The following is a 24,134-nucleotide window of genomic DNA, read 5'->3' as shown; positions in this document are numbered from 1 at the left end:
TGTACAACTGAAAATTCCAGGTAAGACTTTTGGAATTAGAGGCAACAGATTTCTTATCTGGGTGTGTAATCTGACCATTCACCAAGTGACACAGAAGCTGCTACCATACAGTGGGGCTCACAACAAGAAACCGCTCCTGCCACATAAGCTGCTCTCCCATGGGGCAGTTGGAGAAAGTAGACCCAGTGGAACTTAAAGCAGCAGATGTGGGTGTTGTTTGGAGCCTTTGGCAGACATCATTAGAGGATTCATATTGCCGGCCCACAGGATGATGGAGAAAAACCCTACCATCTTCTCTGGAAAACCACACTCCTTTTGAGAAATGGCTCTTGGCTTCCTATTGGGCCTTAGTAGAAACTAATGGGCAAGGAAGGCACCGTGCAACCTGAGTAGTCCCCATGAACTGGTGTTAGAATTAAAACAATGACAAAGGAGATGACCTTGGTCCTTGTCTCAAATAGAAGAATTTCCATGTAGACATGGAAGTAAACAAAGCAAGATTATTAAAGTCAGAAACCTCCTGCCACAGCAACCAGGAGGCAGGGCTCAAGAGAGGCGGACCTGAGAGCTGGTGGAATTGGTGTCCTTAATGCATAATTCAGGGAACAATCAATCAAAGGATGCAGACAAAACCCATCAGAGGGCCAGATTTTATTCCTGTCTATCCACCTTATGATAAAACAGAATGGTGGGATAGGTGACTTCTTTCTAGGCTGATAAAACTATAGCCTCAGAAGGGTGGGATCTGCTTTTTTCTCTTTCCAAGGGCAGCTTCTGGAGATAAACATGCATCTTGTACACACATAAATGGACTCCCCCTTTTCTTATTACAGAAGGGATCTGAACTAACTACCTCTAACTGTCACACGGGGTGTGAGCTGATTCAGACGCAGTAAAGTAGGGCATGTAAAGCACCACTCCATCATCACATGGGAGTGTGTACTCTAAGCAGCATCCACTGAACAGGCCTTGCACTCACAGGTGAGTTACAGGAAGACACGGCCCAAACACCCATGGCCCCTCTCCCAGCACACAGCAATAAGGAAATACCTGAGGAAGAGTAAATTTATAAAGACAAGAGTTTTATTTTGGCTCACAGCTCTGGAGAGTGAAAGTCCAAAGAGCACAGTGCAGACGTTCACAGGGGCCACCTTTAAAAATCACAATATGGGTGCATCTCTGTGTCCATGTGTTCCCTTTCCCACCTCCATTAATCCACCAAGATTGAATCATACCGGCTCTGCCCTAACATCATGCTCCAATCAAATCACTTCAGAAAGTCTTCAACTCTAAACACAGTAATTTGATTAAGTTTCCACCCCCTCACTACCATTAATCTACAACTTATAACACTACGGTCCCAACTGAGCTTGGCAGCACAAATATTAAAACCTAGCAGCTACTGTCTTTCTTCTTGGCATAACTGATTACAAGGCCAGAGGTGCTAAACACGACTTCCTTCTTCCACTTCCCATTTCATGTCTCTCACCCTCAGTCAGAATTGATAGCCAATCAGATAGTTTTGTTTTTTTATTTTCATTTTATTTAAAATGAATACAGAGATCTTTCACACACTGATTCACTCTCCAAATGCTAACAACAACAGTTGCTGGACAATGCTGAATACAGAGACAGGAACTCAATCCAGGTTTCCCACATGGGTGGCAGGAATCCAACTATTTCAGCCATCACTGCTTACTCCGAGAGTGAGCATTAGCAGGAAGTGAGAATCAGAAATAGAACCAGGACAGGAACCCAGCCAGGCATTCCAACATGGGACGTGGGGTCTCAAGCAGCATCAGAACCTCTGCACCACCTGCCCCTTCCTGGTCAAAGTGTTTTATCTGGAAGAATGAACGTCTCCTTGCGGGAAGAATCTGAGGCCTCAACAGTCCTGCTTCATTTTGTTTACCGTGCTTTTCCACTCATTGTGACAACTGGACTTGGATCATAAAGAGGCAATGCACTGAGTAACTAGAACCATGCTCACGGTCAAAGCTGTCTGCAGTTGAACTTGATCAGGAAATTCTCATCTTCATCTTCATCTCACTCAGGATCCACTGCTACCCTGCTAGCAGCTCTCTTCTTCCCACAGCTACAGTGTTGACACAGAAGGGAATCCAAGCCCTCCCCTTAGATTCCCTGAATTAACACAGAGTTTTTTCACTGGGAACAGAAATTAACTGGAGTGTGAAAAATTATGCGTGTGTCCTCCATCCAAGAAAGGAAGTAAACAAAGTTTATCATTAAATACTTTTCCACTAAAAATCCATCAGTCACTCATTTCCATGGAACTGTTCAGATGGCCAACTTCTGTAGTCAAATAGAACAAACCCTCCCGGGACAGAGCTGAGGACCCCCTCAACATCTAGGCCCTCTGCTCACATTAAAGTTGGATAATTGAACTCTGTTTTCTTGGGCACAGTAATTCAGACTTCAGCCAATTTATATCCAAAGATAATTTAAAATCAATTAAAATATTTGAAGACAAAAAATATAAACCCATATTCCCATAGTAAAATTATCCTATCTTAACCAGTACAAACTGTGAACTTGCATCTTCTGCTGTTTGAACACAGGCGTGAACCAGCAGTTCTCATAACCATGAGACGAGAAAGCTCTTGGGCCATCCAGGACTTGCCCTAGAGGTTTTGTCCCAGGAGCCTGCAGCCCCAGCAAGAGTCTCACTGAGGAGTCAGGGGCAGTGAGGGCCCCTGTGGGGCTCAGGGCAGCAATGGAGACTCAGCCCCTGGGGGAGCTCCATCCACTCCAGAGCCTGAGCTGAGCCCCTCCCCTGGGGGCCTCCCAGCCTCCTCCAAAGAAGGAGACTTGCTAAGGGGCACAGGGAGCCCCTCAGAGCCCCCCTCTGTGGAGCAGATGCTCAGGGTCACGTCTCCCTTGAGCAAGAAGTATGGAAAGAGGGATCCAGAGAAAGAAGCTGGGGGGAAGGAGAAAATATGGGAGCCTTCAGTCATGTTGTAGAAGGAGACGTCCCCCTCACTGTAGTCCAGGAAAATCCCCACCCTGTGGGGAGCCTGCCTAAGGGATAGAGCCTGCCGAGGGTCAGTCCAGATAAGGTACCTATTGTAAAACTGCCTCAGAACCCAGAACCCAGTATCTGGGGATTCTGTAAACCAGTCTTTCTTTTTCACATGACCCCTGCAGACCCCCACAGCCCACTGGGTGCCCTCTCCACTCCTGATCTCCACCTCCCAGTAACATCTTCCTGATGTAATGCCCTCAAGCCCCAACACAGTGCAGCGGGCAAGTGAGTACTCAGCATTGTGCTTCCAGGTCACACTCTTCCTTTCAGGAGAGATGGCAAGACAATGGTGGGCAGAGCCTGGATCCAGAGTGACAGACCCTGCAGAGAGAGTCCAAAGTAATCCAGGGCCACTTATAAACCCATAACAAGAACACACAACCACCCTCAAATCCAGCTTGCTGAGTGGGGGAGGGGCAAGGCCCCTGAGATAAGGGCCCTGGGACACAAGACTGTGGCCTCCAAGCAGGAGGAGGAACCAGAAGACCTCTCTGAGGTCACACATGTCACAGAGACCTTGACGACCAGCCTGACTTTGTTCCTGTCACTTCAGCCCCCACCCCACCACCACTGATGGTGCCAGCATCTGCACCAGCACAGAGAACTGAAGCAGAGGCCAGAGCCATGGGGGCCACAGGGAGGAGCACCCAGAAAGAACACGAAGTCACTCACAGGCCTGGAACCGTTCCTTCCGCCAGTCTACAAGAGAACATACATTACGTATCAGGGGTCTGCACAGACTGCACAGGTCAGCCCAGCATCTGCTTTTCTGAAAAACTGATGGGTGAGGCTGGCACCTCGGCTCACTAGGCTAACCCTCCGCCTGTGGAACCAGCATCCCAGGTTCTAGTCCCAATTGGGGCGCCGGGTTCTGTCCTGGTTGCTCCTCTTAGAGTCCAACTGTCTGCTGTGACCCGGGAGTACAGTGGAGGATGGCCCAGGTCCTTGGGCCTTGCACCCACATGGGAGACCAGGAGGAAGCACCTGGCTCCTGGCTTCAGATCATCTTTGCGCGCCTGCCGTAGCAGCCATTGGGGGGCGGGGGTGTGAACCAATGGAGGAAAGACCTCTCTCTCTCTCTCTCTCTCTCTCTTTGTCTAACTCTGCCTGTCAAAAAAAAGTGATGGGGGAGTGATGGGGGAAATGTGTGGGAGACACTCACTGTTTCTAGGACACACATTCACACACACATTCACACTCACTTACCCCAATTTGTACCCTTTCCACAAAGCCTAACATTGAGATTGAGAGGTTGGACACTGACTGAACAGAAAAATCACTGCCCATATTTAGCCCTCAAATTGTGCTCTCTCAAACTACTAGACACAATAGCTTTATGAAAGTTTTATGAAAGGAACCTGCTAACCTGTGTGTGGCCACAGAAAGTAACAGAGTGAGGGACCAGAGTTGAAAAGAAGCATGCATTGCTGACTTTGAAGATAGAGGAATGGGGCCATGAACCAAGGCATGCAACTGGGCTCAGATGCTGGAAAAAGAGCCACCAGAGAGGAAGACAATCCTGCATTGATTTTAGCCCAGTGAGAGCTGTCTCAGACATGTGACCACAGAGCTGTAAGACAATCAGTGTGCGTGGTGGAAGCCACCAAGGCCAAGGTCATTTTTATGGCAACAAACAGAAATCTCCTCCAATCACATGTGCTTGGGAGCTACACCCAGCATGGAGCAGGGGAATGGTCAGCAGAAGGTGTCTGGAGAGAGCACAGGATCCTTGTAACCTGCACAGGGGAAAATCATGACCCAGACATTTCCTCGTGCTGTGGTGTGAGATGGAGGGACTCAGAGGGGTCCAGAGAGCCAGTGGGCAAGGGAGGGCCTGGGATGGAGGCAAAGTGTACATAGTGCATGAATTTTCCATTCAATACAAATGACCCAGACCATGAACTTCACTGTCATGGGACATAGTCACCAACAGCTCCTCTAAAGGACCAGACAGGACCTGCCCCTGCCCTTCTGCTGTCAACACCACAGCCTCTGCAGCATGAGCAGCTGGGAGGACAAGAAGAGAGCACAGGAAGCCTCTCCCCACTGCATCTCCTCCACCTCCATGCTCACCCCTGGGGAGGAGAGAGGCAGGTGCTGACTGAAGTAAAGCCTCCATCCACAGAGTCTGAGAGATCATCAGTGAGAGAGCTTTACCTGGCTGGCACAGGGAAGGCAGGGTGGGAGCAGTGAGCAGGAACACAAGGGTAGAAGCCTGACAGTGATAAGTAACAGGGTATTTCTCCTGCACATGTGGTGATAAGCTGGTGACGACCACCCACACCCATATGGATTCATTCAGAGAAACTGGCATTTCCATCTGGGTCGATGTGCTTGATAGGAAACAAATCCACATCAAATGGTGGGGCTGGTCCATGTCCCCTCTGGAAGAGAGTGAGTTTTAGTTGACTTGTTTTTCATCAAGACTTAGTTGTCAAACAAACTGTAAAGTTTGGGTCATAACTGTAGCGTGGGACAAAAAGGAAGAGGAGGAGGAAACAGAACCAGGATTAGTTTTTGAGATGATGATACATCAGGTTCTATTTAATAAATATCAATGTACAATTCACTTAATTTTCACAAGACATCTGTAAGTTAGGAATTGTTTGTATTCATAAATGGTGATCAGATCAGTTGTGATCTTGCCATGAGAAAATGTAGATTAATAGTGATGATGTTGTTTGTTCTTACAAAACAAATAAGTGGGGCTGGCACTGTGGCATTGTGGGTAAAGCCCTCACCTGGGTAACCAGCGTCCCTTATTTGCCCTGGCTTGAGTTCCAGCTGTCTAACTCTATCTGTCAAATAAATTAAAAAAAAATATATATATAAACATGAGATATAATTTCAGCAGAGAAAGGTTATGGTAAGAGAAGACTGCATGATCTCATCTTTTATACAGAAGTCTCCTGGAGATGCAGATTCTATAAGGTGGCTCCCTGTGCAACCGCTGCCCAGGCTCCTTCCCCTTAGAAGGGGCCATGACTCTCTTTCTCACAGTCCACGCCCTTGACCATGAGCAGAAGCATCCACAGCAGGGAAGGGCACATTACACAGGGCCAGAGCGTGCAGCTCCTCACGTCACCACAGTGACCCCCACTGCCTCAGCATTTCCATTACCACATTCCTTCCCTCACTGCTCCTGGAAGATTGAAATGTTCTTTTTATCAGAGGCAAACTTCACTAGATGCTTATTTCAAAATTGCTATTTTTAATATTTATTTGATTTATTTGAAAGGTAGAGTGATCACAGAATGGGGAAAGGAAGACAGGGAGAGAGAGAGAGAGAGAATATCGATCTTCCATCTGCTGGCACACTGCCCAATGGCTAGAGGTTGACCAGGCTGAATCCAGGAGCCAGTAGCTACTTCCAGGTCCCCCATAGGTACAGGGGCCCAAGCACTTGGGCCAACCTCTACTGCTCAGCCAGGTACATTAGCAGGCAGCTGGAGTGGAAATGAAGCAAAGGAGACTCCAACCAGTGCCCACACAGGATGAGAGTGCTACAGGCATTAATTTTTTTAATAAACAAATAAAACTGCAGCAAGTTTATTTAAAGTGATTTCACTGACCAGTACCTTCTCACAACATGCCCCTAGAAGGAAACTTCCTTTTTTTTTTCTCACCTCTTCCCTTTGCGTGACTCACAGGAGTCATCTTCAAAGCTCCAGAATTGGAGACCTGAATTTTTTCAGCCTTTCCCTGATTTATCCACCTCTGCTCAATATTCAGCCAGCTGACATTCTAATTTTTCTCTATGTAATCATTCACACTCCAGCAGACCCAGCAGCTCTGAGATGGTCTTTTCAGATTTAGGATGTTCTTTCTTCTGGATTAACTTTTCTTCTGTTATCTCTCCCAAGTGCCTCTAGTTGCTCAGAGAAATTTCCAGGTGTCTCAATTCTAGAATTTTCTTATTAAGCACGCCTCCTGGCATCTGTTTTATACAACTCACTGAGACATTAATCATCCGCAGCATCAGTGCTTCCCTCAACTCATGTCTTATAAAAATCTCATATCACCCTCATTCACATCCTCTGTATCATATTTCTGTAGCCCCTTTAACAGCTTCACTGCTGCCAGATGGGCAAACCTCGTGGCGACATCACTGGGTCCCCTGCTTTGTGGTGATGTCACTGTCTGCTCCTCTGTAATGAACCACTGCAGACTCCATGTGACCTTGTGCAGCAGCTTTAAGCTCAGCAGTTGATCCACCATCATCACACTCACTCACATGGATTACTCCAACCTCTGCAGATTTCTCCGCATTTCCACATCACCCTTAAGGGCAGCCACAGGACCTGGAAATGCTAAGGTTTCCTGACCTTCCTCATCATTTCCTTCATACTCAGTCCCCTGGATAAACTGTAAATGTTCTGCTTAAAGAACCTCTCTGCCAGCTCTGCTAGGTTTTCTCCATTGTCCTTGAAGGCTTTTAAAGCTTGTGCTCCTCTGCTCGTTCTACTGAGTAGGAATTTGAGACAGTGAAGGTGGCCTTCCAGGGCCGCTAATGAACTGGAAGGTTTCCATTGTGGCCCCCAGAGTCTATGCTACATCCCCACTTAACAAGAAGCTGCAAGCAGCCAAGTCCCCCATGAAGAGTGGCCTCATGTACAGGTCTCTGTTCTCTCCTCAGTCACCCTGGGATCCTGGTCACCTTTGCCTAGGAGCTTGAGAACCTTCCCAAATCTGAGCTGACATGAAGAACCTAATGCCTGTGAAATTCTTGCCACTACCAAACTTTGGAGAGAAGGACTATAGGGAAGGAGAATTGTCTGATTTATTAGAACAACTAATTACTTTCTCAGTCATATAAGAGATTTTAAACATTGGGAAGAGATAGCCAGCCTACCAAATGCTATCCCATCTATAAGAGTATGTATTAACACTAATACCAGCAGTCCTTCACCACTCCACTTTGGAGCACTATTTGTAAAGTGAAAGAATGTCCATGATTTGCAGTGGGATGTGAAGGTCTGCATCCATGGTCATCATGAGCTGCTGGGTTTGCTCCGTTGATCATAAGAGCCTACACACAAGCATCCTGACCTCTGGCTGCAGCTATGTGAGCTGCATCCAACCTCTTACAGTTCCTTGTGTGATATCAGCTAAGATAGCTCCAGCCTGGACTCCAACTTCCTTCCATTGCAGACTGAGGAGGCTGCAGTGATGCTTGAAGGAATGAACCAGGGATGAAAGTGCTTTCTCTCTCTCTCTCAAATTTTAAGATGCTTTAATTTAGATTTTTCTTGAAATGTAAATACAAGGTTTGCAGGAGTCAATTCTATTTCACACACTCAAGCCCTGTAAACCCTCAGCACACTCCTACATTCCAACACCAGGGCTGGGCCTACAGTCACTGCAGTCACTCTGAGCCACCTGCACAGCACTCACTCTCTCCCTCATCTCCTCTTCTCTTCCCCACATGTTCTTCTCTCCCATGATTTGCTTGCTGTCCTTTCTCTAGGTAACAATTTCTGCTTTTCTATGTTTCTCCTTTTCCGGTAGTCATATATCACCCTTAAAATATTAAACCAGGGCCTGCACTGTTAACGAATACAGCAGTCTGCTGAGGTGTGAGAAAATGGTAGTAAACTATCACATATTACATTTTTTGTTCTTGTAAACACACACACACACACACACCCCTAGTAAGGGGCAGGAGTTTGGCCTTCCAACAGAGGCAGGGACTAAGATGTCTGCATTTGATGTCAGAGTGCCCGGGTTTGATTCCAGCTCCAACTCCTAATTCCAGCTTCTGGCCAAAGCACATCCTTGGAGCAGTAAATGATGCATCAAGTTGGGTTTCTGTCAATCACGTGAGAGATCTAGATTGGCTTCCCGGCTCCTGACTTTGGCTCCAGCACAGTTCAGAAAGGTCCCTGGCCATTGCTGATATTTGGGGAATGGAACAGCCAATGAGAGTTTCTCTCTCTCTCTCTCTCCCTCTCTCTCTTTTCTCCCTTCCTCCCTCCCTCACTCTTACACAAAAAAACATATTTTTAAAAACATGACAGGTATTTGGCTTAGCAGTTAAAACTCCCACCACCCACACTGAAGAATCTGGATCAACCCCCAGCTCAGGCTACAAACTCCAGCATCTGGCCAATGGAGACCCTAAGGCAGCCGTGAGGGGCTGAGTTGCTGACATGCATGTGGGAACCTGGAGTGAGGTCCCAGCTCCTGGTTTTGCCTTATCCTATCCATGGCTGTTGTAAGTAGCTAGGGAGCAAAATAGGAGACAGACAGAATATCTCTCACTCTCACTCTTGCTCTCACTCTCTGCATGTGAAATACATTTTGTTAAAGAATTCTTTTTCTATTTGAATGGCAGAGTTACTGAGAGAGAGAGAGATAGAGATAGAAACACACACACACACACACACACACACACACAGAGCAGGGCTGGGGCGGGTGGAATCTTCCATCCACTGGCTCACTCCCAAAATGACCACAATGGCCAGATATGAGCTGATCGAATGCCAGGAGCCAGGAGCTTCATCTGGTTTCCCACACGGGTGAAGGGGCCCAACCACTTGGGCCATCTTCTGCTTTCCCAGGTGCATCAGCCGGCAGCTGGATCAGAAATGGAGCAGTTGTGACTCAAACCTGTGTGCATGTGGGATTCTGGCACTGCAGGTGGTGGCTTAACCTGCTACACCACAACACCCGCCCATGTCAAATACATTTTAAGCTTTTCTAATCTTATTCAGAGTACACAAATGTTGCATACATTTTCAGATGTACCAGAGACCCCAACCCAGGAATCTGTCCACAAACATCCCAGAGGCTCTATTGCCAAATTTAGAAGATTTTCTCAGAGTAATTAATTCCTCATCAACCACTGATACTTAGAGGAAGAAACCCAGGCTGGACAGTGGTCAGCACACGAAGAAGCATAGAAGACCATATTCCAGAGGGCCAGGAAGACCAAAGGGGAACATATACAGAGGAATTTGGGGGTAAGAATCCCAAACCCACTCCCCTTTAGTATAATCAGGGTCCTGAGCAGTCAAGCATAATTCCCAGAGTATTCAGGAGATCGGCACTTCCTGATCCACAGTCATTGCCCTGCTCCAGGCTCTCCTCACACCTGACTCTCTGTGGTCACCCTGGCAATGACAAGGGTCAGTTGAACAGGAGTTTTAAGAAGGTGTCGCTAACCCTAACCATGACCTGCAGTAGACAAAGGGCCCAGAATGGAAGCAGAGCTGTGGTCCCACAGAGGAACCTCTGCTGTTTTCCTTGGAGGCTACAACAGTGAAAAAAACATTCCATCAGGAGTTGAGCCCACAGGTAGAGAAGGGGCAGGGCAGAGGCAGGGCAGGGAGGAAGAGGGACCATCAGCATCACTTACCAGCATACAGCTGTGCCTTCCTCCAGGCTGGAAGGAAACACACCCTGGTGAGACCACAGCCACACCACCTGCTCAGCCCTCGCCTGCCCTCTGTGCTGAAGGTCAGACTCTGCAGGAGGAGAGAGGCTGCACAGGAGGGGCCTCCTGCAGGTGCAGACAGCAGAGGATTGTGGGAAACTCCCTGACCACAGATCAGGAAGCCTGCAGGACAGCTGAGTTGCACCCCTGCCCCACTGCTGGGTGACTTTTGGCTGTCAGGTCTCTGCTCTGTGCCTCAAACCCACAAACACTCCTGCATCCCTGGCCTCTCAGTGCTACTGGTCGGGACCAAATACTATGTGTGTGAAAATAATGAAAAAAGAGCAAATTACACCATGTTGATAACAATTAAATAATGTATAGCATTTCCTGGCAGGAACATTGGGGAAATTAAGGGAGGAAGAAGAAATAACATGAATATAAGGCCAACTCTAGAATCTAAGGGGCCAAACATTCTCTGAGAAAGTGTTTAGTAAAAAAAGATATATTTATTTATTTGAAATGCAGAGAGAGAGGGCTAGAAGGAGGGAATCCACCATCCATTGGTTCTCTCCCTGAGATGGCCCCAACAGCCAGGGCTGGACCAGGGCAAAGCAAAAACCAGGAGCTTCTTCCTGGTTTTTCATGTGGGTGCTGCAGCCCCAGTACTTAGCCCATCTCCTACTGCTTCCCTAGGTGCATTAGAAGAGAGATGGAAGAAGTGAAACAGCTGGGACATGAATCAGCACTCACATAGGATGCCTGAATTGCCAACAGATATTTAACAACTACACCACAACAACTCTAGAATAAAATACTCTAGAGAGAAGCATTCCTACTCTGAGAAGCATTCAGCTCATTCCATCAAATCTCCACACCTGGTCAGCAGCCCTGTCCTCTGCCATTCATTTTTCACAGCACCTTTGAGGAGCAGGACAGGAACGACGCCCCTGGGTGGTGTTTTGGAGGGAGGGAAAGGGCAGAAATCACACTCTCAAACTCAATGACCCCATTTGTTCCTCTCCCTCCTATCTTGAACTCTCACAACTTCTGGCATATGCCTTCTGGTGCAGTCAAGAGCTAGAGCATTGAAGGCTAAAATACTAACAATCCTCATATAGGGAAGAGGCCTGGACTGGAAAGAGACCCAGGAATCAGGCAGACTCCATGCCCATCATTGCAAACAGGTCTTAGAGCACAGACTGCAAACAGTCACCCAGATGTGAGAGAGCCCAGGGAGCAGGGTGCTGCCACCACCACTGCTACTGCTGCACCCACCGAGGGGTCCACATGTCTGTGCCTGGACAGAGACAAGGAGCGGACAGCTGGGCACGGGTGGGACAGGACCAGGGGACATCTGGAGAGTCACTCACCAGCCAGGTAAGCTGTCTTCCTCTGACCTGCAAAGCAGCACACAGGGAACAGGTGAGCTGAGACCCAGAGTGTCCTCAACAAAGGGACACGGAGAATTCAGGAGAGGGAGCAGAGCTTACCGAGTTCTTTCTGGAGCTCATCTGAAAGAGAGAAAAAATCCATGAACATCCCTATCCAAGAAACCAAAAGACTGTATGCCTGTAGAAATTTCATAAAAAATCTTTTGTGTCCCCAAAAAAGTTCTTATTCTAGATCAATCCATACCTCCACGCCTCAATCTGCCCTTTCTTGGTATACTAATCCACCTGCTCTGAGCCTGGGACCCTGGATCTCCATAGAGAGCTGCACACACAGACTCAAGACCTGTCAAGTGTCCTTTTCAGTAACTAACCCTGTCCCTTCCCTGCCCTGGCCCCTGTCCTCCATTACCCATGGCCTTCAGCCCCTTCTCCTTTTCCTGCTTCTCCGCGTCCTTAATCCAGTCAAGATTGTTACATTTCTGCCTCTCCCGCAGCTTTGCAGAGTGCTCTCTCCTGGTGAAGCAGCCAGCCCCAAAGAGCAGCAGACCCAGCACGGTTAGACTTACAGCAAAACCTGCCTTCCAGGGAGAGACCTGCGGGAAGAAGGGCTCTAGGGCCCAGGCAGGGACCCAGTCAGGGGAGCACCCAGGCCCACCCCACACACTCAGGGCTGCACCACCTCCCAAGCCCCACCAGGAACAAGAAGCAGCACCGACCTGGGATGGACACGGCCATCACCTTCTCCTGGCCCAGGATGGGATTGAGGATGGAGCAGCTCACACTCCCTGCAGAGCTGTCTCTCACCACCAGAGCCGCCTCCACGCTGAACAGCCCTGCTGCGTCCTGGGCATGGGCCTCAGAGAACTCCAGGAACTTCTTCCCACTGAGGTCTGTCCACTGCACCTGGGGCTTCGGGAACCAGCCCGAGGCCTTGCACACCACGCGGACCCCGTCCTGCTCCGGCCCTTCAATGTGCACTTGAGGGGCAGAGCCCAGGCCTGCAAGAGGGGAGCTGTGGAGACCTTGGGGACCACTTGGCCCAGGGCCTCAGCAGGGTGTGGGTGTGGCACAGCTACAGGGGAGTCACTGTGTTCCATTCTGGAGATTCCATGGGAGGGCGTGGCCTGAAGGAGGGGAAAGAGCCCTGGGACCCATGGGGGCACAGAGTAGGGGGCTTTCTCCTCAACTGTGCAAATGGGAAGACTGAGGCCCAGAGAAACCAGGAGCAGGAACTTGACCCCAGGACTCCATCCTGAACCTCTAATCTCCTCACCTCACTCACTCCTGGGGCACCTGCTATGATTCCCCCTGCCTCTCTCTGTAAATCACTTCCAATACTGCACCAGTCAACAACCCTGTCCCCACTCCTGCCCTCATATCCACACCCTGAGTTATCTCTGCCAGGTTTCCTTACAGACATGAAACTCACAATTTCAGAACTGAGTTCACAACTGTGACTATGTGTGATAACTGAGTATTAAATACCCATGTACTGTATCCTTCTTCAAAGGAGCTGGCTCTCCCCCATGCTGTAGCTCCTTCACATTCTGGCTCTGAGGTTGGTCATGTGACTCACTCTGGCCAATGAGAGGCCAGCCCATGTGACCTAAGGAGGGATTTGAAAAGCTCCTGTGTCACTGGCTCTGCCTCTGCCTTTGCCTTAGGAAGGACAGGCCTGGGGCAGCCACTGCAGGATGAGACTCCTGGGCACTGCTGGTCACCCAGCCTCTGGGAGACACTGTCCTAGGACAGCCCACAGTCAAGAATGAGAACACACCCAGGCACGGTCCACGTGGTGACCACCCTGACTGACTGCAAGAACTATAAGTACTGAAGTAAGACCTCATTCTCCCTGTTGAAAATAAGAGAAATTCCCCTCTCCTCCATTTTCTCAGATCATTAACTTTAGAACACTGGGAACTATGAATACTTATCCTTATATGAAATATTATCATTAGAAAAGCAGATAGGCCTTTTGTCAGCTTAATGACCCAGGATTGTCTTCCTCAGGGACATGGGGACAGCACAGTGAAATGCAAGCATCAAAGAAGACAGCATCCTTTATCCTCCTTTCTGTGGAAGCATCAGAGCCTCAGTAAGTAAAATTCCTTCCTATCATAGAATTAGGAGAAGTAGGGTTGGCACTGAGGTGTAGAAGGTTAAGCTTCTGCCTATAGTCTGGCATCTCATATAGACCCTTTTCGAGTCCTGGATGCTCTACTTCCGATCCAGCTCCCTGCTAATGTGCCTGGGGAAGTAGCAGAGGATGGCCCAAATACATGGGACCCTGTATCCATGTACAAGAACAACAGAAGCTCCTGGACCTGGCTTCAGCCTGGCTCAGACCCATTGAGGCATTTGGAGAGTGACCTAGCAGAGGTAAGAAAAATTCTCTCTCTCTCTCCCCACTCCTCCCCTCCCAACTTTTTCTCTGTATCTCAGCCTTTCAAATAAAATTAATAAACCTTTTAAAAAACATGTTTGTTTTCCCTCCAGATAAAGCCTATTAACTAAGATAGATGGCCACTACAATTACTAGGTACTTTGGGGGTGAGCTCTGTGCAATAAGCAGGTATTATATCTGCTTCAAGGCTTCTTATTTGAGGAGTAGTTGTTGTTTATTTTGAAAACATGGATGAAGGCATTTGGTGCAGCAGTTAACATAATGCACGATATGCCCACATCCCATATCTGAGTGCCTGGGTTCCAGTTCCCTCTGCTTCCAATCCAGCTTCCTGGATATGCACACGGGGAACCAGCGGGTGAGGGAACAAGCCTTTGCATCTCTGCCACCTGCATGGGAGACTCAGGAGTTCTGGGATCCTGACTTCAGCCTGGCCACATCCCAGCTATTGTAAGCATCTGGGGAATGAAGATGTGGATGGGAGATCTCATTGCCTCAATGTCTCTATATTACTTGCTGCTCAAATGAGTAAAAATAAATTAAAAAAAACTTGTTCACATTCTAGGCCATTTATTCAACAACCCTACACTTCAGACTGCTGTTGACCCTCACACTGGGCCCTCATCACACCATGAACAGGGGCCAGGTAGCCTGATAGGAGCCAACAAGGGCCCAGCAGCCGGGGCCACATCAGGGCTATCATCACTGCATCGGCCACTGCTCCTACCAGCACTGCCATTGCTCACTGTGCTCTGTGCTGGGGCACCACACTCTCCGTGGACCAGGGACCCACACGTTCACCCACTGGGGGTGAGGGGCCCAGACTGGGCCAGATCCCAGCAGGACCAGACGGGGAGGGAGGAGCAGCTGAGCACCTGCCCGGTGGCTGGCAGCAGGATCCACCCTGAGGTGCTCTGCATGCCCTGCTCCGCATGAGATCCCCGCCCCACACATCAAGGCCCTGTCCTTGGAGAAGGCTGGCCAGGCCAGGAGCTCAGAGAGCGGCTGCTGGCCCCACACACTGCCAGACTGAAGCCCAGGGCCATCACGGCCCCAAACAAAGCCACTGAGTAGAAGGAGACTAAGGTCACAGGCAGTGATGGTGTTGGCCCCAGGATGGTGCACAGGTGGAACTCAGGGCTCTCCATTCTCTTCAAAGATCTGTTTCTTCCTCCCATGCCCACTCTGCCCTTGGGTGCCATGGTGTGAAGCAAACACCCAGCTGCATAAAGCTAAATAAAGCTTTTTTAAATGTGTGTAATGCATATTATATCTGCTTGGCTACACACACAAAAAAGATTTCTTTCTGTCTTTGCAAACTTTTAATGCATTTCCTGTGATGTGTAATATTTTCTGGTTTGGTTTTTATTGACCAATCAAAGTATTATCTTTCTCCAGTCCCTTTGCAAAGAGGATTGCTGGGAAAGAACCTTGGTTTTGATTTCACTTCCACAACCAGACCAACAGTGTGTGAGCAAACCCACCTGATACTAGCCAAATCCAACCCATATCAGTTTAAATCGCTCAGTGCCCATATTGAATGAATATCTTTCTCCATATGCCACTGAGATTTCCTGGCTTTTTTATACAGTTATTACAGGAAAGTGTCCTTGACACACAATTACTAATATTCCCACCACTGAGGAACAGACAGCAGTGCAATCCCCTGGGAGTCTCAGCAGTCACCACTGCCCCCTCCTAACTCTCTGTGTCCCAGATCCACTCACTCAGCTGGGTCTGCTTTCTGGACTGCCCCCACGTCTGCCCCTGCCCCCACCCCACTGTGGCTGTCTGAGGTCACACAGTCATCCTCTACTCCTCAGAACTGCTCTCCATGCCTCCTTCTGCTCACCCCCGACTCATCTCCTCCCAGTCACCTCAGTCAGTACTCCTGCCCCTGCTCTGTTTCAAGTTTCCCCTCCTGCATGCAGACCCCAACACAGCATGCAGCACCTGCACTGACCTGGGATCCTCCTTGCAGCCCTTCCCCTGCCTCCCCCCAAACCTTAGGATCTGTGCCCCTCATGGACCACACACCCAGTGCAAGGACTACTTGGTTCACTGTGAATGGCCATGGCTGCTGTGCTGTGTGACCCCTGCCTGCTCACATTCCAGTCCACAGGGGGCTCTTGGGTCCAGCACAAGTGTCTATGCCTAATGACCTTTTCCTAGTCAGTGTGGGCAGCGCTAGTCCAGGGATATCTATCTCTTTATTGAAGTCCTACTGGCACTTCCTGCATCCCCACATCACTACCCCCACTCACCACAGTGTCCCCCTGAATGCCCCGAGCACACCAGACTGGCTCCCATGCCAAGGGTTTCTCTCTGGATGTCTCACTGCACTGAATTCTGTGCCTCCAGATATCCACTTGGTGAGACACTCACTTCCTTTGAGCTCTGCTGAGATCAACAACCAGGCCCCACCTGATCCCCATGAAACACCAGGGGCTGCCCTAACTCCCCACCCCGTATCCTGATCCCTTCATTGTCGCACTTGGCCTTTTTTTTTTTTTTTCTTTAGCAGTTATCCCCTTCTAACAACATCCAACCAATCATTTATATTGCTTTTTCTATCTCAGCCTCTAGATCATAAACTACACAGGGCAAGAATCTGCCTGTGACCTTCAATGATGAGTCCCTGTTACCCAAAACAAGGCATGGCACACACTAGGGGTTCCATATGCAAGATTTCTATTGAAGAAACAAAGAATGAGCAAGAGTGGCTCATTTCTTGCACTTGTGAAATGAGATGTTTAATTAGGTGAGTTTACAATACACCCAAGGTGTAGATGTAGAATATGGATCAAGCCACCCACCTGCCACCTGCAGTTCTAGAATGGCCTCTGCATAGCGGCCTCCCTTCTGGAAGAAGCAGGTGTACGTCCCGTTGTCTGAAGCCTGGACTTTCTGGATGTGCACAGCAGCTTCCCCATGCGTTAAGAGATTTGTCACCAGTGAGGTCCGCCCTGCGTACTGGGGCATCTGCTCCTCGTGCTGCTCCCGGCGGTTCCGATACACAAACACCTCTTCTGAGAACTTGGTACGGAACCACTGCATCTCCATGTCCTCTGCGTTCATTGGTGGGAACAGGTAGCAGGGCAGAATGGCATCACCACCCAACTCTGCCACAATGGGATCTGAGGGGCCGATCACCAGGAACTTGTCTGTGGACACAGAACAGACTGAGAACTGAGAGACACAGGCAGGGGGCAGAGACACACAGACCATGGGAAAGAACAGGCAGACTGGGAACAGGTGCTGGAAGATGTGACCCCAAGGCTGAGGGACTGAGCAGTGATGACTCTGAATCTGCATGAGACCCTCAGACCACAGGTGGTGGCCCAGAAAGGATGTCACAGATGCCCTCGTGAGCCTGGCCCCTGGCCCCAGAGTGTCCCATGAAGAAATTTCTACACAGGGAGTCTCCACCATGAGCATGCCCCAGAATCCACAGGACAGTTTGTAAAACCCAGATCACAGGTCCCACCCCCAGAACTCCTGACTCAATCGGTCTGGGGTGGCCCAACAATGTCTAAGTGTTTGTGAGCAGTCCCAGGGAGCTGACTCTCCTGGTCATGAACCTCCATGGCCCTAACCTGGCCTGGGGGAGGACAGGCCTGGAAACTGAGCACAGAGCACCCTGGGGCCTCCCTCAGAGCTCCTGGGTCACTCAGCCACACCAGGAAGCTCCCCACCTCGACCCCTAAGTTTGTTGTTTCTGTCTGTAGTTTTCTCCTCCATGAATTCTAGGTCACATAAGTGCAAATTTTCCTTCTGTTATAAATCTATCTTCTTTGAATTGTGTCTATAAAATACATGAAATCTGTTCTCTTTATATTGATAATTTTTTTTTTTTTGAAAAAGCTGTCTCCATCCCTCTCAGAAGCTCCAGTACTACTGGTTAAAGTAGAAAATTGAGCCAGCCCTCCACCCCTTCTTGGTCCTTGTCCCTCTGAGGCCTGGCGACAGGGTCACAGGAGGACACTTTTGCAGGACCAGCGGCCATGGCCCCGGAACAGCCCCCCTCAGCTCTGTGCTGCTCCATCCTGGCCCAGCCACATTCGTCTCACACCCAGAGATGGCAACAGACCAGGCACCTGGCTGTTCCCTCCCCACCCCACACTGTGATCCTCTCAGAACATGAGCTAAACCACATCCCTCCTCTGCCCAGAGCCCGCCTCTGGCTCCCCAGTCCCCTCCCCAGTGTCCCACAGGCCCAGCAGGTAGACCCCAGCACACTCAGACCCCATCTCCTGCTTCTCTCCCCAGGCGCCCTCTGCTCCAGCCAGCGCTTCCCTCTGTTGCTCCTCACCCTGGCACACTGCCAGCTCTGTACTGGCTGCCCCTGTGGAATTGTCTTCCCCTGGGGTCCTCACAGCTCACCTGCTGCTCCTGATCTCTGTTCCCATCTCACCATCTACACTGCCCGCCTCCCTGAGCATGGCTGCTGCCCACACCCCACCCATGTTCCCTGCCTCCCTCACTACCCACCACTCATCTCCTCTCACAGACACAGGCCTGTCTCCTGCTGGAAGGAGAGCCTGGGCACCCCAGGTAGCACTGTCTGCTGTGTGCACAGAGCAGAGCCTAACACGCAGTCTGCACTCCATTAATATTGGGGGGGACAAATAAATGGGTGCTCAGAACCCCAGAAGAGGAGGGAAACCAAAAACTACAGGAAAGACATTTTTTTTTGACAGGCAAAGTGGACAGTGAGAGAGAGCCAGAGAGAAAGGTCTTCCTTTTTGCCATTGGTTCACCCTCCAATGGCCGCTGCAGCCGGCACACAGCGCGCTGATCCGAAGCCAGGAGCCAGGTGCTTCTCCTGGTCTCCCATGCGGGTGCAGGGCCCAAAGACTTGGGCCATCTTCCACTGCACTCCCGGGCCACAGCAGAGAGCTGGCCTGGAAGAGGGTCAACCGGGACAGAATCCGGCACACCGACCGGGACTAGAACCAGGTGTGCCAGCGCCGCAAGGCAGAGGATTAGCCTATTGAGCAGCGGCGCCGGCCTACATTTTCAAATTATTGATACTTGACATTAAAATACGCCAGAAAGGGCCAGCACTGTGGCTTAGCAGGTTAAGCCGCCACTTGTGACACCAGCATCCCAACTGGACACTGATCGTCCTAGCCGTTCCACTTCCGTGATCCAGCTCCTGCTAATGTGCCTGGAAAGAAGTGGAAGATGGCCCACATGCCTGGTACCTGCACCCACATGACAGACCCAGAGGAGGCTCCTGGCTCCTGGCTTCAGCCTGGCACAGATCCGGCCATTGCAGCCATTTGGGGAGTGAACTAGTGGATAGATCTGTCTGTCTCCTCTCTCTCTCTCTCTCTCTCTCTCTCTCTCTCTCTGTAAATCTAACCTTCGAAAAAACCAATAAATCTTTTGAAATAATTAATTAATTACCCAAAAAACCTAGACAACTGTCAAAATCCCGTACACTCACATTACTGGTGAGTGACTGGTAGTAAATTTTTATTTTGTTTTGTTTTGTTTTTTCTTTTTAACTTTTATTTAATGAATATAAATTTCCAAAGTACAGCTTATGGAGTACAATGGCTTCCCCCCCATAATGTCCCTCCAACCCGCAACCCTCCCCTTTCCCACTCCCTCTCCCCTTCCATTCACATCTAGATTCCTTTTCGATTCCCTTTATATACAGAAGATCAGTTTAGCATACATTAAGTAAAGATTTCAACAGTTTGCTCCCACACAGAAACATAAAGTGAAAAATACTGTTTGAGTACTAGTTATAGCATTAAATCTCAATGTACAGCACACTAAGGACAAAGATCCTACATGAGGAGTAAGTGCACAGTGACTCCTGTTGTTGACTTTACAAATTGACACTCTTGTTTATGGCATCAGCAATCACCCTAGGCTCTTGTCATGAGCTGCCAAGGCTATGGAAGCTCCCTGAGTTCACTGACTCTGATCATATTTAGACAAGGCCATGGTCAAAGTGGAAGTTCTCTCCTCCCTTCAGAGAAAGGTACCTCCTTCTTTGATGACCCATTCTTTCCACTGGGATCTCACTCACGGAGATCTTTCATTTAGTTTTTTTTTTTCTTTTTCCCAAAGTGTCTTGGCTTTCCATGCTTGAAATACTCTCATGGGCTTTTCAGCTGGATCCGCGTGCCTTAAGGACTGATTCTGAGGCCAGAGTGCTGTTTAGGACATCTGCCATTCTATGGGTCTGCTGTGTATCTCACTTCCCACGTTGGATCGTTCTTTCCCTTTTTTATTCTATCAGCTAGTATTTGCAGACACTAGTCTTGTTTCTGTGATCCCTTTGGTTCTTAGTCCTATCATTATGATCAAGTGTGAACATAAATTGATCACTGGGGCTAGTGAGATGGCATTGGTACATGCCACCTTGATGGGATTGAATTGGAATCCCCTGGTATGTTTCTAACTCTACTGTTTGAGGTAAGTCAGCTTGAGCATGTCCCAAATTGCACATCTCTTCCCTCTCTTATTCCCACTCTTATATTTAACAGCGATCACTTTTCAGTTAAGTTTCAACACTTAAGAAGAATTGTGTATTGATTACAGTATTCAACCAAAAGTATTAAGTAGAACAAACAAACAAAAATACTAAGAGGGATAACATATCAAGTTGCTCATCAATAGTCAGGGTGAGGGCTGATAAAGTCACCGTTTCTCATAGTGTTCATTTCACTTTAACAGATTTCCTTTTTGGTGCTTAGTTAGTTGTCACCTATCAAGGAGAACAAGTGGTATTTGTCCCTTTGGGATTGGCTTATTTCACTCAGCATAATGTTTTCCAAATTCCTAACAGGGATCACTATTCAGTTAAAATTTAAACACCTAAGAATAATTGTGTGTTTATTACAGAGTTCAACAAATGGTACTAGAACAAAAAAATACTAAAATGGATTAAGTATTACATTTTACATCAACCGTCAGGACAAGAGCTGATCAAGTCCCTGTTTCTCATAGTGTCAATTTCACTTCAACAAGTTTCCCCTTTGGTGCTCAGTTAGTTGTCACCGAACAGGGAGAACATATGATATTTGTCCCTTTGGGACTGGCTTAATTCATTAATTTTTAATGACAAGTAACCGTTAGGGAGCCCCATTGCCTTTCTAGAGCCTGGGCCCCCACAAATCTCATCCCATCCTGACTGAGAGGGCTGGGGGCTCCACTCACTCCCTGAAGAAGACCCCAGACAGGGAGAGGGACAGACTCACCTGCAGACCCCCACGTGGACAGCTGGGCGAGGAGAAGCAGGGAGGGGAGACTGCAAAGCAGAGAGGGGCAGCAGCCGTGCTCCATGTCCTCAGAGCTGGGGAGAGAGGCGGGGAGGAGGCGGCCTGGGCCAGCAGGCAGGTCAGCCCCAGAGCACCAGCAGGACAGGGTCCTCCCGTCAGCCCTCACAGCAGCAAAGCCTTCCCTACAGGCTCAGCACACCAGCACCGTGGGGCCCACAGGATCCCGACAGCACAGACAGCTGGGCCGGGGCTCTACCAGCCCTTCTGGGGAGACTGCGGTGCCAGGGAACCCTCAGGCAGCCTGGGGTAACCAGCCCCTCCTCTTCCCACCCCAGCTGAGTTCCTCTGCCTGGGAAATCAGGTCTTCTTTCTCAGCCCCAGGGGCCCCATGGAGGAAACCATGCCACTATGTACACAGTGTTCAGGACCACCCCACCAGGACACTGGGTCAAGCCACTGACCCTGACCCTTATTCAGGCCACTCACCCTGGAGGACGCACTACCTCCTGCTTCCTGCAGCTCTTTAACCTCCAGTGGTGACCTGGGTGTCCCCTGAGAAGAGTCAGAGACAGACCCCTCCTCACCGAGCCTGTGCTGCCCGTCCCAGGGTCCCAGCACCTGTGGCATCTGTGGCTGTGGCATTCACCTAAATTTGACCGGACCCTCAGCCTCATACTCAACAGGCCCAGGTCCTGGCCCTATGTTCAGCAGGTACCCAGGGCCAGTTCCTGCTGACAAGTGAATCCTTACTCTCTCTGCATTCAAAGATTTTGCGTGAGCAGCTAATGACCCTGGTGGGAGGCAGGGCCACAGAGAAGAGAAAATGAGCCTTGGTCAGAGAAAGACCCACACACTATTTATGGTGGGGGGGAGGGCAGCTTTGGTTCTGGGAAGGACGGGCTCGAGGGCCCCTCTGCTGGGCTCCCTGCAGGCTCGGCCACTCTGGGTAACCCCAGTTCTAGCAAAGTCCTTGGCCTTCCTGGACTCAAGTCCTGATCAGCAAATGGGGGAGGTAACAGCAGCCCCCTCCAATGCAGGGAGGGGTCCATGCCTTTGTGTCGCTGCAGTCACCCTGTGAGGTTAGAACAGGGCCTGGTCCCAGCAGACACTGAGGAGCAGAAGTGAGAGAAGTGAGTAAAGGCTCAGTGCTCACTGCTGTCCTGGTCTCCCTGGACTGAGACTTTTCCCCAGCTGCCCCCTCCCCCTGCCCTGTGCCCCACCACACTCTCAGCCTCCTGCCCAGCCAGCTGCTCCCTGCCTTCCTCCTCCTCCCCCACAGGCGTCTTCAAGCCAGCTTACCTGCTCCTCCTTCCTCCCAGCTGGGAAAGCTGTGACTTCCTGCAGGGTCTAACATTCAGCAGCTCCAGAAACTTCAGAGCCACAGAGACCCCAGCAGACTGCAAATCTCAGCACACAACCCCTTCTTCCAGGTCCAACGCTGGGGCCCAGGAGACCTGACATCCAGGAGGCAGTGGGCACCCAGGAGACCAGAGGAGCAGCAGAGCTGGCACAGTGCAGCAGCCTCTGCAGAGGCCCTGGCCCTGGGGCCCCACCAGGACCTCCCAGCCAGAAGAGCCAGCCCCTGTGTCTCCTTCCACCATCTACAGGGAAAGCTTGCAGAAGCAGCCTGGGCAGGGAGTGCCCTGCCCTGTGGACCTTGCTCCCTGTTGTCAGCAGGAGCACAGGGCAGGAGACAGCACCACAGCTGCCCTGGGAGTGGCTGCAGCACAGCCTGCTTAGAGCTCACAGTGTCCTCAGCCCCTCCCCCTCATCCACCACCTGCCCCTGCCCAGCACAGAGACTTCCCAAGGCCGAGAGATGTTAGGGAACTTCTTTTTTTTTTCATGTCCTACCACATAGTTTTTTTTTTAACTTTTATTTAATGAGTATAAATTTCCAAAGTATGGCTTATGGATTACAATGGCTTCCCCCCCCCATAACGTCCCTCCCACCTGCAACCTTCCCCTTATATTCACATGAGGATTCATTTTTGATTCTCTTTATATACAGAAGATCAGTTTAGCATACATTAAGTAAAGATTTCAACAGTTTGCTCCCACACAGAAACATAAAGTGAAAAATAATAGATGATTTTTTAAATGATGATGAAATCAGATCAAACCTATTGTCATGTTTAATCCCAGTGAGAGTCAAGTTGGGAATTGATAACTTCTTCTTTTTTTTTAACAGAAGATCAGTTTAGTATACATTAAGTAAAGCTTTCAACAGTTTGCATCCCCATAGAAACACAAAGTGAAATATACTGTTTGAGTACTCGTTATAGCATTAAGCCTCCATGTATAGCACATTAAGGACAGAGATCCTACATGAGGAGTAAGTGCACAGTGACTCCTGTTGTTGACTTTACAAATTGACACTCCTGTTTATGGCATCAGTAATCTCCCTATGCACCAGTCATGAGTTTCCAAGACTATGGAAGCCCCTTGAGTTCTCCGACTCTTATCTTGTTTAGACAAGGTCATACTCAAAGTGGAGGTTCTCTCCTCCCTTTAGAGAAAGGTACCTCCTTCTTTGAAGACCTGTTCTTTCCACTAGGATCTCACTCACAGAGATCTTTCATTTAGGATTTTTTTTTTGCCAGAGTGTCTTGGCTTTCCATGCCTGAAATACTCTCATGGGCTTTTCAGCCAGATCCAAATGCCTTTAGGGATGATTC

At 49.4% G+C, this 24,134-nt stretch overlaps 2 protein-coding genes and 1 pseudogene across 6 annotated transcripts in view; 1 reads left to right on the top strand and 2 right to left on the bottom strand.

The window, feature by feature from the left end:
* LOC100343357 (butyrophilin-like protein 1) overlaps positions 1 to 24,134 on the top strand; it is a 363,518-nt gene that overhangs the window by 185,653 nt on the left and 153,731 nt on the right. The window lies entirely within an intron of this gene.
* On the bottom strand, positions 1,521 to 23,174 carry LOC127485470 (butyrophilin subfamily 1 member A1-like). Of its 3 annotated transcripts, XM_070074801.2 has the most exons (10): positions 22,757 to 23,174; positions 21,437 to 21,531; positions 17,033 to 17,380; positions 12,529 to 12,810; positions 12,222 to 12,422; positions 11,912 to 11,932; positions 11,792 to 11,818; positions 10,401 to 10,427; positions 3,716 to 3,742; positions 1,521 to 3,364 (listed from the first exon to the last, which is right to left on the bottom strand). In XM_070074801.2, the coding sequence occupies exons 2-10, from the start codon at positions 21,519 to 21,521 to the stop codon at positions 2,724 to 2,726; spliced, it is 1,659 nt and encodes a 552-aa protein (XP_069930902.2). In that variant the 5' UTR covers positions 21,522 to 21,531; positions 22,757 to 23,174; the 3' UTR covers positions 1,521 to 2,723. The 3 variants fall into 3 exon arrangements, with proteins under 3 accessions (XP_069930902.2, XP_089190278.1, XP_089190279.1); XM_089334152.1 differs by lacking the exon at positions 10,401 to 10,427; XM_089334153.1 differs by lacking the exons at positions 12,222 to 12,422; positions 12,529 to 12,810 and having other exon boundaries at positions 22,757 to 23,172.
* Positions 3,754 to 8,485, bottom strand: LOC138849758 (ankyrin repeat domain-containing protein 42 pseudogene; annotated as a pseudogene).

The sequence above is a fragment of the Oryctolagus cuniculus genome, chromosome 5 (assembly GCF_051225735.1).
Source record: "Oryctolagus cuniculus isolate XC-2025 breed Fujian yellow rabbit chromosome 5, ASM5122573v1, whole genome shotgun sequence".
Classification (NCBI taxonomy): domain Eukaryota; kingdom Metazoa; phylum Chordata; class Mammalia; order Lagomorpha; family Leporidae; genus Oryctolagus; species Oryctolagus cuniculus.
The sequence above is the reverse complement of the archived record's forward strand: the minus strand, read 5'-3'. Positions and strand labels throughout refer to the sequence as shown.

Coding starts and splice junctions, on each gene's coding strand:
- LOC127485470 (XM_070074801.2), bottom strand. CDS start 21,521: ATGGAGCACGGCTGCTGCCCCTCTCTGCTTTGCAGTCTCCCCTCCCTG. Junction 17,381..21,436: donor GTCCACGTGGGGGTCTGCAG/GTGAGTCTGTCC, acceptor CTGTGTCCACAG/ACAAGTTCCTGGTGATCGGC. Junction 12,811..17,032: donor TCTAGAACTGCAGGTGGCAG/GTGGGTGGCTTG, acceptor CCCCTCTTGCAG/GCCTGGGCTCTGCCCCTCAA.